The sequence below is a fragment of the Archocentrus centrarchus genome, chromosome 6 (genome assembly GCF_007364275.1).
Source record: "Archocentrus centrarchus isolate MPI-CPG fArcCen1 chromosome 6, fArcCen1, whole genome shotgun sequence".
In the NCBI taxonomy this organism is placed as follows: domain Eukaryota; kingdom Metazoa; phylum Chordata; class Actinopteri; order Cichliformes; family Cichlidae; genus Archocentrus; species Archocentrus centrarchus.
Window position 1 is genome coordinate 19,226,047 of NC_044351.1, and position 14,591 is coordinate 19,240,637.

A 14,591-nucleotide genomic window follows, 5' to 3' on the forward strand; every position below is an offset into this window, starting at 1 on the left:
CGTCTCTGGATGAGTGATCTGGAACGATCATTTCGTTGTGTGCCTTGTGTGCACAGTGACAGTGAGCGTAATCTAATCTAATGGGCTTGTGATCACCAACATCACGCTCAATGGTTTGAATGGGTTTGTCACCAAAAAGCGAGGTATGACCATGGATGAGGTCCCTTAGCTGGCTCCTCTAAATAAGACAAATGAGCCTTGAGGTCTCGTAATATTTTGGAATTTTTTAGCCGGCACTCTTCAGGCTCCAGCCAATGGTCAGCCATCACCTGGAGCTTGCATAGCCATGAACATAGAAGAGAATTAAAAAAACATCAGCTTCACCTCCAGGTATGGAGAACAACCAGTGCCACACAATAAGGTCATAGTCTCAAACACAATGCATCAAACAGTTTTTTGTAACTGGACTGTAAAAATAACACTTTTTAGCTGTAAAGATGGGTATTCTAGCTTGGTTACTGACTTGCTTTTTGAGCCAGCCTCAAGTGGCCATTTCAGGAAGTGCAGTTTTTGGCACCCGTGTGCATTTGCTTTGTTTTTCAGACCTGCAGCCTGACACTACCAGAAAAAAATAGAGGTAGTCTAGCATTGTGTAAGGATAATATACACCCTTACACAAACCTCTCAAGCTAATGCTGTATTAAATTATATCCTTGCTGTTCCTGCCATCCATATACAGTAGATCAGGGAGCTAGATTAGCCACTATTATCTAAGATTAGCCACCAGCTGAAGTGAGAAAAGGTGTGCTTCATTGCCTATAAATGTAAACTTAATTTTAATATACTGTAGGGAGAATGTCTTTTTCTTTTCAAAAAACAACCCAGGTTCTCTTTATTTTCATATTTGTAAAATTCCAGTAAACAGCACAGAAGTGTAGAAAGGGATTCCTCAGTCAGACAGCTTTTTCTCACAAGTCTGTCACGTGCTTCAGTATTATTCTTATAACAGGAAGTACACCTTGTTCCCTCAGTTCACTCATGCAAATATTTACAGTAACTGCTGGGGTATCAACAATGGGTGGGGCACCAAATGCAGGGGACTCCTTCCTTCTTTATTGTATTTCAGGCCAAATAGACAAACTGTGTGAAGTTTCCTGCACACACACACACACACACACAGTGCACTTGCAAGAATGGATGATTCATTTGAAACTCCAGCTTCCCCGTGTACTTTAACACCACATGACACACAGAAAGCAGAGTGCCTCCAACCTTCTGCATTTTGCTGTTCTGCAAAATCACTGCCAATATCTCTTTATCCCACTCTTATGCTAAGTTTGCCAAACAACATCAGCAGAGATCACAGGCGTGGCCTTTCCTGCTCATACTGAATCATGTGGTGCTGGGTGAGACAGGAAGGAAGAGGAAGAACGCAGGCATTAAAATTCTTGATGAGGAGCATGGTGTTCATCCTGCTCAAGCTGTACGCCTCCTGTCTCTGAGCAGGTTGGCGCTACCAGCACACCGTGCTACACAAACAGACAAGCTGCCACCCCTGGGACCACCTCACAGTGAAGGGCCATCACAGCCGGCGTTTTCCCAAAGCTTTTTTTTTTTTTTTTTTTCCAGTCTGTTTGTGTGGCAAACATGAGGGACTTCTGTGTAGTTTAACATGTGTGTTTCATGTGATTTTATCTTTTTCTTTCCACATAATTGTGAAAGTCCTGATTATGCAAGAGTCAAGACATAATGGAGACTAGTAAATGGGTTAATTCACACACATATATCTGTTACAAGAAATATCTCAGGTGACTGTGAAGGCAAGGCACGCATTTCATGTCACTCAATCACACATTTGCTCTCAAGATGACACATTTTTACTGTGTTATTTTGCTACAGATTCAGGGCAAAGTACAGACATTTATATGAGTAGCAGGAACACATCTCTACTGCTATTACCCTGCAGACAGGATGTGGGGGTGGAGGAGTTGGTTTCAGTTTGACTGAGTTATCTTTTTTATTCACACCTTTTCTTTGGATTATCTGCTCTTGAGCACCAAGTTTCCAGATGAAATTCTGCGTGCTCAACAAACTTTGTGTTTGTGCTATCCATGAGTTATTTTCACAGTGGTTTCTCAGTGAAAGTGCAGGACAATGTGTGTGAGAGAAGGAAGACAAGGATGAGGAGGCGGTTTTGGTGGTGCTACCCAGCGCTGATTGGTGCCTAGAAACGCTCAAAGTCTACAGCGTGGGAGGCATTGCAGGCTGGAAAAGGGTCTATGCTCCACTGAGGTGTGTGGGCATCACTGACTTTGAGAATATGTAAAATTACTCCACAGAAAAAGAGGAAGAGACATAATCATCAGCGGCAGCAGTCATAATCACATAGTAGCCGTGTGCATGTGCTTTCCTTACATGCCAAACCCCAGAAGGCAGGCTGAAGGGCCATGTGATGCCACCCACTCTCAAGTGCAGTGCATGGCAGGGCTGGCGCTTGTTCTTGTGGAGCGGGTGGGATGAGCTCAGATATTGGAGGCGGGCACTGGCTGAGAACAAGGCTTAGCTTTGGGGAGGGGGTGTGTGTGTGTGTGTGTGGGGGGGGGGCATACAACTCACTGCAGCAAAGACATCAAAGGCAGCAACCCCTCTTTAAAACAGACCTGAAAATACTGCGAGGTGCAGTGGCTTCCAAACCTGAAGAGAACTGTGCAGAGAGGATTTAAACACTCAATTTATGCATGCATGGATATGCATATTTGTCCTACTTTTTCATTTCGCCATCATAATGAGACAACCGCTTACCAAAAAAAATCAATATTTATGGACTATTGTGTGCCTTTAAAGCCTGTAATGGGCTCTAATTATGCCAGGAAAAAAAAAAACAGATGCATCTACAAATAAAATGCAGCATGGTGTTTTTAGTATGAATCTCGGTTAGAAATGAGCTGAGTGAGTTTGACAACATGGAGACTGTGCAGTTTGAGAGAAAAGCAGGTCTGCCAAACTACTGCTGCATGCCTGCTAGAGCTCTTTGTCACTTTGAAAACTAAAAGGGGGTCTCTCATGCAAATTTATAGGACATTCTGAGAAGATATTATCCAAGAAAGAAGACAATGCACTCTGTCTTGGCTGATGCTTGTTATGAAAGGCTCATAATGCAAGAGCTTGGGGTATGCTGCTGTGATGACAGAAGCCCTTGTGTGTCATTGTGTGACTAACATTGGACATCACGTGGAGATGTAATTCATCTTAAAGACCCAACGAGTCATTTCGTATTATTAGCGGCCGCAATCCAAAGCCGTGGTGCAAGCGCCGGAGAGGTGAATCCAACCCACTTCATCACCTCTGTCAACTCAGTCACGAGACTATACACTCAGAAGTATGCAGTTCATCCCACACATTACAGGATTGCTGCCCGCCCTCACCACCAACTCCAGCCTGCTGCTACTGTACAGACTGTGCACATTTTCAAAGCCCAGTTTGCTTCACTATGAATAAAAAAAGGGGGTTATATATTTAATATTTTTCAATGCATTTCATAATTCTCCGAGCCAGTGTAACCACTGATTTGTTTACACTTTTATTCACTCTGACAGCCATTTGTTTCTCTCCTCTCTCGCGGCTGGATTATGGTTTAGCTTTAACAACTAAGAGGCGAGCTCCAAGGTCATACTTGTTGCTTTGAGTTTTTCCTGACAGAAGCAGTGAATAGAAGTGGAAGGAAACTAATGCAAACACCGGCTCTGTGTGTGTAATGAGCAACTGTATTTGGTAACAGCTTTTAATGCACTGGAATGAAGCCTTTCTTACTTAGCTATTCTCACAAGCACCTCCTGTTCCGTGTATTTAAAGATTAATTTAAGCTGTAAGTAACTTCATCTCTACATTGCTGTGATGACAAGTAAATCTTTTTGAATATCCTGAGTCATTTTTTTGTGTGGTTTTTGATGTCATTTATCTTGATATAAGACTTATGCTCACATCCAGAAAGCCCTCACTGGATTTAATCGCTGAAGGTAGGAGGAGGCACTTCTCGAAGAACGCACTTGGTGATTTTTCCACTGCTTTTTGCCATCCTCTTCAGTTGCTGGGTGTCAATCCTCTTGCCAGTGCAGGCGTGTCTCCAGGGGAATTACAGTGCTGAGCCTTGAACACTGCCCCATTTTACAGTTCACTCAAGAATCTTAACTCTGTAACACTGATTTTAGTGGGATTTTTCTCCCTCATTCCATTTGGTTTGACTCATTCAAAAGGCTGACACAAGACTAAGTACCTGTTTATGGAAAAAAATATGTCTTTGTTTGGGAATAGGAGAGCCTGCTGAGTTGTAGTGTGGGAAATGTAGGATATGACAAATGGAATTTGCAAACAAAAGCAAGGATGTTTCAGCTTTCAATGCATACGTTTTGACAGTTATTTTAAATGACTTCTCCAGTATCCATAAAGAGCGCGTAATCACATCAGGCAAAGACTTTATTGGTGCAGTGGATGCTGACATATCCAGATTTTAGTGCCTGTAATGCAACACACATATCTATTGAATAGCCCATGCCACACAGTTTATAAACTATGAGTGACTTATTAAAGATAGACCTGATGAAATTACTTTGGTTCTCTTCCTGAGCTACATGACACTGTATCAAAGTATCAAAGTCCTTGTACAAGTCTCCCCACAGTGAAACCTCCTGATACAGATGTTGGGCAGTTATATTGAGATATTATCTTAATTAACTTTGATGGTTATCAAGACATTAAAAACTGCATATAAAATGTTGCCAGATTTCTCAAAAATGGGTACAATTTTTGCAGATTTTATCCTAAAATAAGGTTTTATTTCCTGGGGTACTGTAATTATACTTCTACCACCACCACAACTGCTGAAGATTTGTTCTGCAGTTTTCAACGTAGGATTCTTTAACTGCTCTGTCTTCCTCATCGTGTTTCTGATTACATGTTTTCATAGGTGGAAAGGGGTTCTCAATTACAGGTTAACTCACCTTTATTTGTAAAACCGATACACTGTAGCGCGTCTTCAGTCAGTCATGTGCAATTCTCCCATGCATTACTGAACAGTCATGTGAAACACAAAGATTTCATGGGACTCTATGTAGTCCTGTGAAAAACTAAGCACACCCTTACTGCTTCCATGGGAATTAAGAGGGTCAGTAGCAGCCAGGTGCTGCTAAACAAATGCACTTGATTAACTGATCATCAGCATGTGTGACCACCTCTGTAAGAGCAGAAGTTTTAGCTCATTTGCTGGCCTTTTGCATTCAGGTGTGTGTTAACACAATGCTAGGGAGGAGAGACATCAGCAGTGATGTCAGAGACGCAATTGCTGTTGCGAATCGATCTGGTAATGGTTATAAGGTCATTTCCAAACAAGCTGAAGTTCATCATTTTACACTGAGAAAGATTATTCACAAGTGCAAAATTTTCAAGACAGCTGCCTCTCTTCCCAGGAGTGGACATCCCAACAAATTCATCCCAAGGTCAGACTGTGCAATGCTCAGATAAGCTGCAAAACCCCAAGAGCTACATCTCAGATTCTACAGGCCTCTGTTAGCATGTTAAATGTTAAAGTTTATGACAGTACAATTAGAGAAAGACTGAACAAGTATGGCTTGTTTGGAAGGGTTGCTAAAACCCGCTAAAAAGAGCACGGCAGCACAGCTTCGGTTTGCAAAGTTGCATCTGAACAAACCATTAAACTGTCAGAATAAAGTCCTTCGGACAGATGAGACCCAGTGGAGATGTTTGGCAAAAACCCAAAACAGCATATCAGCACCAAAAGCTCATACCAACAGACTCCTCTGTATACCAAAGTTTAATGTAAGGCCTTCTGTCTGACAGCAAAAGAAAAAAAATGAAAATGGATCATGCAACAAGACAATCTTGCATGACCCAATATAATACTTGCACGATCCGAAGCGCAGTGTATAAATGAATGCAACCCTCAGTGAACTGAAGCAACACTGTAACGAAAAGTGGGTCACGACGATATGAGAGACTGATAAAATCATACAGAAAACAATTACTTCACGTTATTGCTGCTAAAGGTGGTTCTTCAAGCTAGTGAATCATAGGATGTGCTTAGTTTTTCACAGGACTGTAGCCCTAATACGGTGGTCCACCAGTTTAAGGATGTTCGGTAACTCCAAGCACTGATTATGGAAAGATAAATCTGGAACAGTTTAAATGATAAATTAGTCCCAAACCCACATCACCTGCTTTTAGGCTTCACCAGAAAAAGGAACAAAAGATAAAAAGCAAACAGATAGCAAAAAAGTGTATTGAACTGCATGTAGAGCAGATTCTTATAAAATGACTTCAAACTCTGAGAATACAGCAGTGGTTAAAAATATTTCTAAGCCTAAGAATGTAATTTATCCTTCCAGATTTTTCCTGATCACTCTTCAGAGAAAAACAAAAATAACACAGACACACCATATTTGTAACAATAAACTATTTTTTTTTCATATTTACATCTGTACCTAATGTGCAAATCAATAATTTAAAGTAGTGTAAAACTCTTAAAGGAATACAAAATCATATCTTACAGTCCTAACATGGTGGAGAGTCCATGAACTAGTCGTCACATAGAAACAAAGAGGAGCAACATTGCAGTGTGTACAGGAGAGAGAGACAGAAGCAAACTGAGAGAGCAGTGGACATCCTTGGCCAGGACACACTAAGTTAAGGACAGCATGGTACATTATCCAAGCATCACCAGAACAAACAGCAACACAAACACTGCGTCTTTACAGTAGTCATGTCAAATGAGCAGAAAGCACTTGGAGGCCTGGGGTCTTTACAAAAAACCCCCTCTGATTAGTTAAAGCACTGATGATCACAAAGGCTTGTGGTGCTCATAGCAGCAGGTGCTTCTTTTAACGGCCTCTAGATATGGAAGAAGGACAATCTCACACTGGACCGGTGACACATCTATACTGCATGTCACCACATAGTGCTAATAGCATGATTGCACGTTGTGTTGTGTTGTGTTGTGTTGTGTGTAGGGGGCAAGAGACACGTAATAACACTTCAGACAAATACACATCGACCTGCTCTCACTACCCACAGTTCTTCTCATCTAACACATTTACCAAGTAGCGCAGTCAACAAGCAACTCAGAGAAACGCACCATAAACACTGCATATTTGAGAAGCAAATCATCCTATGCACATTGTTTAGTGTTTGGCACAAAAAAAAAACATTTTGAAAATTTGACTATAATTTTTCTTTTTTTTGTTAAAGAAGCCAGTTTGGCAGTGCTTGTGGAGTTTAGGAGGTTGATTATGGGCAAAAATGTGAAATAACTTCTTACACAATAGTTTGAGTCCAATTCCAACACAGCAAACCTTTGCAATGTGGCTAGAACAAAGGTACACTTGACATATGAGTGTTTTACATTTCATCCTAATCCGACATTACAATCTATAATGCTTACACATTTGAATTCCTGTAGTTCAAATTGGTTTACAAAAGCACACTGATGATCTTTTACAATTTACAAGACACAGTTAACCTACAGTAACTATATTATTGGTGCATAGACAAAATTGAGAGAGGGTGTAGCAAAAATCACCAATTTATTGCTTTAAACTCTAATATTAATCCCTCATTAGATTTATTTTGATTGCAAAACAACTACAAATTGTTTTTTTCCACAGAGATTTTGAAGAACAAAGCAGAGGTATTGCATTCAAACTGATTAAGAGATCAAATGTTCCTTCCTGACAAGATGCAAATCTTCTGTACTTTGAAAAATAAAGAACTTTCCTTTCCACATACAGAAAGTTACATCACAGAAAGATGACTTTTACTCTAAAACAAGTAAAAGACTAAATTCAATGGGACAGAAGTAAAACAAAATTACAATATCTGGCCAAAGCTGCTCACTGTTTTAAGTTCTGCTTCCCCCATCATAAAGTAAGAATCTTTACCAACAAGGGAAGGGCGACAGGAATACACGAGCATTCTTCAACAAAATAAGATAATGTTTGCCATCATGTTATTCTAAATGCAGAGTGCAGATGGTGTTGTTCCCTCAAGTCTCCTGCGGCCTTGTTGACAAGTGGCTGAAGTAGCGGTGATGGCTATACAGGCCTCTGCATTTTGCTCTCCCTCTCCCTGCGTTTCACCTCCTCTCTGTAGCAGTAGGAGCAGTAGTTGTCTGTCTCTGGCCTGCCATAGAAAGAGCAGTTCTCCCTCTTGCAGCGGCGCTGCTGAAAGCAGTACAAAGGGCTTCCAGAGCTCCGCCCTTTGGTTTTGTCTTGGTTGAGCCAGGTGTGAGATGAGTTGTCCTCATCAGCAAACTCAAGGCAGTCCTGAATGTCTCCCGCATCAAATCCATTGGTGTAGGTGTGGGACTTGTGTTCGCCAGGCATATTGTAGGACAGCGAATCTATGGTGTTAACAGTGCGGACCCCTGACAGGCGAGCAGGGCTGTAACTCTGGGATGAAAGTGTGCGGTTCTGCTGGGGGTAGGTGGCGCATGTCTTTAGAGTGCCTACCACAGGCTTGTAGGGGTCATCTTGGAAGATGGAGGATTGCATGTTGACATCTTGTAAGTGGATCACACTGTGCCTTTGGATGGGCGGTGTATGGCTGTAGTGGGCAGACACAGGAACAGGCCCAGGTCTCTTAGCACCAATACTGGGGGAGGAGTAAGGCGCAGGGGCTGGGGCCGGGTGAGAGACATGGTGCAAGGCTGTAGGTGGGGTGAGAGGAGGGGCCGGGACAGAGGCAAGAGGGGCCGCAGGAGTGGGACTGTTTCTGCCCTGCATCTTGAGACCCAGCAGGGGCTGTGAGTTGTTGTAGGTGTGTGTGTGGTGAGGCAGGATGGGAGAGCAGCTCTCCGGAGGCGAGCTGTCTGATCTCTCCCTCTGGAAGACACTCTCATGCTCAGGCTTCTTCACAGCTACCTCATTAGTGACAGCGGGCTTCTTTTCGGCCTCCTTCCTCTTCTGCTCCTGCTCCTGACTGAAGCGCTCCTGGGCGTTTGTCAAGTAGTAGCTGATCATCTCTTCGTGGAACTGGTGTCGATGGCTGGTGAGCAGAAGTCCTGCAAAAATGAACTTACGCTCCCCCTGCATGGCAGCCCGCAGGATATTGAGGCTGAGCTTGACATCGGTGCTGTATTTCCAGTTTTCCAGGGTCTTGTCCCCTGAGACTCTACCTGAACTGTCCTGTCTCTCAGTGGGGGAGGAGCTTGAGGGTCTGTCTCCATCAGTAGGGGAAGGACTAGTGGCCTTCTCAGAAGAAGTGGAGCTTGCAGACTGGCCCGAGTCCTCCTTGCTTCCCTTGGTTGCCTTAGACTCCTTTTTCTTTACCTTTTCCCCTCCGTTCTCCCCACTACGACCTGAGCCAGAGTTAGATTTGTTCATTTTGCCATGCACAAGGCCACCCAGGCCTCCCATGTTCTTCTTCAGCTTGATTCCCAGGGTTTTGCTGAAGCTACCTAGTTTGTTGGCTACAGAGTCGGCCCGGCTCTTGTCTTTATCTTTGCGCTGCTTGTCTTTATCTTTCTCCTTGCTGGGCTTGCCAGTGTTGACGTTAGAGTTGCTGCCAACAGACTCACGGTCAGAGTCCATGGACTCAGCTAGAGACTGGACATCCTCACCTGCGGAGGCTGTGGGAGACTCTGGCTGAGCCAGGGGAGCCTGCACAAAGACATACAAACACAACCAACTGAAGAGTTGTTCAAAATTCATGTGTGGTTTAGGAGCATGAAGAATTAAGGGGAAAGCTCACCCCCAAGATCCTAATTATATATTTTCAATGAATCCATCTGAATTATTGTGGAGTGAGTTTCCCAGTTTTTGAAATATTGGCTATAGAGATGTCTGCCTAATAAAATGCAACTAGATGGCACTTGTCTTGTGATGCTCAAAACATACAAAAAAAAAAAGCCTCTTTACCGACCTTGTAGCTTCATGTAGGAACTATTTTCCTTCTACCAAATTATGCTCGCTGTATCTGGGTCATGTTTTCTGATAAGAAACATTACTGCCGAGTTTTTCAAATCTATTTTAGGTACTTTGAGCACCACAAAGAAAGTGTCTTCTAGTTCTAGGCTATTTAACAAAAGACAGACATCTCTACAGTTGATTTCTCTAAAATTGGGCAACTCCTGGATGGATAAAGAGCACTACAGACCAAATATGCCATTTTAATGTCGAGGTCAAGTACTCCCAATGATTTCCAGACAACATTTCAAAATAAGTAAATAAATAAACGAATAAAAATCAAAAGAGCATAATTGCCAGTTTTTTATTATTCATAACCAGTAAACACATAAATGTCTAAGATTATTGCTTTGTGAGAGTAAATAAAAGCGGCTGATTGGACTCTGGGGTTTCAAGAACATCTGGAATGGAGGAGTCTCTCCATAGTGCTAAATTAACCATAACAAAACACACTTGTGTGAAGCAAAAAAAAAAAAAAAGTTACCCTTGTTTCAGATGGAATTCGGATCCATGTTACATTCATGTAGTTGTGCAGCAGGTTTAGTTTGGCCTCCAGAGACAAGATGAGACTGGAGGAAAAACATGAATCCATGATTAACAACAAGCAGTGTGTACAACACGTGTGTGACATGTATGACGAATGTTTAACAAAATTTTGTGGCATATGTGGGTGTACTAAAGCTCTTTGTACCATCTTGGACAAACTGAAATGCACGAAATATGACGCATTTCATTGTTTAAATGCAGAAGTGGAACTACTGCATAAACAAGGCCTAAAACGTATTGAGGGCAATAGGAAGAGATGGTCATTTGTGCATCATTTCTGTGTATTTCTGCTTTGTTCATATTGCAGCTTGCTTGAGGATAAGATGACACCCTGACTGGCAGGAACATGGAACAGAACCTCTTACATTAACTCTTTGCTCAACTTAGACCACTGCATAAATGGTCTAAGTTTAGTGAGGGAAACCCTATGGGTAACTCATAATTTGGTCTCTCACTGCTCTCACTCTTTAAAGTGACCTGAGCCTGGAGCCCATAATCTGAATCAATTCCTCCATATAGCACCTTGCAGGTGAACAGGAAATACTGCCCTGGCCTGCAGGTTTTACTCTCAACATCTCTGTGTGCTTTGCTGGTAACCATCACCGAGTGATCTACTGTACAGGACTTACTTGGCTAGCTTAGCATTATCATTGTCGTCCCTCCCCCACTCCCAATCCCTGCCAGGGTCCACAGCAAAATGGAGTGCCAGCAGCTTGTGCTCCGAGTCGGTCAGAGGGATAACAGCTGGAAGACATGAGATTATTAGAACATTAGTTTGGTACAGCTTTCCCACCAGAGACTAAAAAACACGCTACCACTTCACAGCGTCAGAATGAAAGCAAGTGACACCATAATGACACACTAGAATAATGCCATGTTAATGATCCCAGATGCCTGTCAGTGTGGGGTAAAATATACTGGAGGTGTATTCACACTGTCATTCATTTTTTAGGCAGAGAAGTGGCCATGACCTGTGACTGTCACTCAAGATGACTCATTCAAACAGAGAAGGGCCTCAGTCAAACTTGACTGTTTCTATTATAACCTACACTGACTTGATTAGTCTAGTATAACCAGACTTTTATTTTTTCCATGAAGAAAATTAAAGGAAAGAGCTTCTTTATTGCGACTTAGGTTGTAGCTGGTCTGGAGCCTCTGAGTGCTGCTTCATGTAATACATCTGAAAGCTCTAAAAATAGCAACTAAACAGACCCTGTGGTGAGACTGTTTTATTGATTACTGCTTTGAAAATCATGAATGAACTCTCAATCCCAACCTAAAGGCTAAAATTAAAATTTGCTATAACAGAAGGGAGCATTACCAATCTGCAAAACTGAACAAACTCTGCTCAGACTGCTCTTACTAGTACTGTTCATTGCTCTCTTATCCTTTCACTTAGATTCAGGGTTCTAGCTGCTGTTTTCTCTGGGCCAAAGCTCATTTAAAATGGACTGAGACAAAGTGGGAAATTGTTCTGTAGTCAGATTAATTGAAATTTGAAATTCTGTGTTTGGAAAACATGGACACCATATCCTCTGGACTAAAGAGGCTTGTTATGAGCTCTCAGTTCAAACGCCTGGAGCTTTGATGGTATGGGGGTACATTAGTGCCTGTGGAGCTGGCAGCTTGCACAATTAAAAAGAAAGGTGCCATTAGTGATGAATGGTATATACAGGTTTTAGAGCCACATATGTTCCCATCCAGAAGATGTCTCTTTCAGGGAAGGCCTTGCATATTTCAGCAAGACAATGCTTATCTGCATACCGCATCTATTCCAGTAGTATTGCTTTGTAGGAGAAGAGTTCATGTGCTGAACTGGCCTGCCTGCAGTCCAATCTTTTCACCAATTTAAAAGAAAGAAATATGACAAATAAGACCCAGGACTGCTGAGCAGCTAGAATCCCATATCAGCCAAGAATGGGACAAGCAGCTGGTCTCCTCAGCACTGGTCTGTTTGCTGTTTTTGGGTTTTCCTTTCTCTCCAAGTCTAGGCCGTGCTGGGCTGGGCAGGTAAAGATCTGCCTGTGGGTGGAGTTCTGGATTCCCACTCTTTGGCCACCACACCTGTTGCCCTCATTTCCTGTCAGTACTTAAGGACCAGCTCCGATGTTTATTCTTCACCAGATTGTCTGCCTCTTTAGAGTGGTAATCCGGCCTTTCCATGTAGCTCCAGTGGTTTTTGCTGTTGCTCCAAGTTAACGTCCTCGTCTCCCTTTTTCCTAGTACTCTCCATTTGGCCAAAGAGCAGCACCATTTCTGGTACTACGTATTCATTCCAATTGAGCTGCTCCTTTCCAGTGCGGACCCCTGACAGGCGAGCAGGGCAACTCTCCACTTCACCGCACCTGCCTGCCCACCCTCCTGCGACTCAACTCACCGGCGCAAACAGACCAGTGGCCCCTGTCCAAGTACCTCTTCCGAACCCACCAAGTAAGCAATCTCATTCCTCTCACACAGCACTCTCTGGATCAGGTCTGTGGAACTCCTGTCAGTGAATTCCTCAAGGCTAACTCAACTCACCTCTCCCCTCTCTCACTTACTCCAGGAATTCCCATGACTGAGTTCACCTCCAGTTTCTGCTTGGCTTCATTCAATAAACCGTTTGAACTTTGAATGTGTCTGTACTGAGTCCTGCTTAAAAGTCCACTTAGCTTTATTGCCTTTTAGGCATACGACAAATAGACTGCAATCAGACAAAGCAGTACAGGATAAGAGCCGGAGTGCTGAAATAATTTCATTCATGCTTATCTGATATGATCAGCTACTTGCAAGCAGGAAGAGGTTTTCAACAGTAATCACTGGACAGAGAACATAAAACAGACACCTACCCAGCTTCCTCTTGTGGTAAATGTGCTTACAGTGTGTGCACAGTGCAGGAATGTACAGTACTTGTTTTGGTTTGAGTGTGTGGGTGCCTTTTAAAAACAACAGTATAGAAGGAGGACTAACTAGACTTCACTGGCCCACATGACAGTTCTCCTCAGGCTACCTAGTGTGGGGGTTGTTGTCCACATGACAGCAGAGAGAGGCAGGCTGTTCAGGCTGGGGACATTCCAGCCTTCACTGTCAGACCCAGATGGAAGATGCAGTCTCCTCCCTGCTTCATCATTCTTCCACTGCCAATAGGCTGCTCTGCTCTGCAGGCTTCATGGAGACACAGATATCAGCAGCAAATGCCCCTCCTGTGTCCCTGCATGTCAAATCCTCACTCTGTCCCTCTTGTGTGTCTTTTTTAGCTCATATGCATAATGAAATGTACACGATTAATGCCAGGTGTTAAAACACTGGTTGGACATGATCATTAGTCACAAACAAATCCCTGTGACAGAAATTTGTCCTTTGAGGTCAAGGTTGCCTTTGACTACCTGCAAATTACAACATTAAACACATATTTTAACAAATGCATGACTTATGCCTGCAGCCACACAGTCAAGCAGTAATTGGCACTGGCTTGGCAGCACTGTACGCTGAGAGGGAAAGTGGTTTTCTTTACAGAAGTTTTTTCCTAGAACAGTCTTGCCCAGAAAAATTCAGTCATAATCACAAACACACACAGACAGGCAAAGGACATTGAACCAGCTCCCACTCAGTTCCCACTCGGGTCATGCAGCAGGCAGCAGAGGTCTTGCAAGGTGCCGTTCTGGCTCCCACGATGCAGCTGTCCTTCTTTCTCGCCATTCCTGAGTGCCGTGTGTGCTGTTGTTCCCACTTGGGCCTGGTCCAGATTTAACGATTCAACACTGCCAGTTGAGCTCTGGGGGACTAAAGTGTGCTGTAATGTATTTACTCTCCCTGTTGGCAGCCTTGTTTTGTTGTCCTTGAATGACCGATTTCCATACCTTATGGTTGGATGACATCACAGATCTGTGTGGTATGCAAGCTGTTTACTCAGCAACATAGCTGATGGCCTGTCTCGCTTTGCTAAGTTTGCAATTTGATTCGGGGAGATACACACCCACAAAAATTAGGTGTGAACTATAAGAAAACAGCTGTTGGAAATTAAAACTGGAATTACGTCCATTCACTTGATTGGACATAAACATATTTGTCCTTATTTTTTGTTGGTCAAATGACACATATAACTGTGTGTCTTTGTATCATAACAGCAGAATAGGATGACAAAGTGGCTTCTCC

At 42.9% G+C, this 14,591-nt stretch overlaps 1 protein-coding gene across 2 annotated transcripts in view; it reads right to left on the reverse strand.

Annotated features, from left to right (window-relative positions):
- Window positions 1-6,389: 6,389 nt before the first annotated feature.
- The window catches only part of otud7a (OTU deubiquitinase 7A), a 48,607-nt gene continuing 40,405 nt past the window's right edge, over window positions 6,390-14,591 (reverse strand). For both annotated transcript variants that reach the window (XM_030731779.1, XM_030731778.1), the window contains 3 exons: window positions 11,087-11,201; window positions 10,396-10,480; window positions 6,390-9,605 (listed from right to left, as the gene is read on the reverse strand). In XM_030731779.1, the coding sequence (XP_030587639.1) occupies window positions 8,040-9,605; window positions 10,396-10,480; window positions 11,087-11,201 (1,766 nt within the window). In that variant the 3' untranslated portion in view covers window positions 6,390-8,039. The remainder of the gene's footprint in view (window positions 9,606-10,395; window positions 10,481-11,086; window positions 11,202-14,591) is intronic.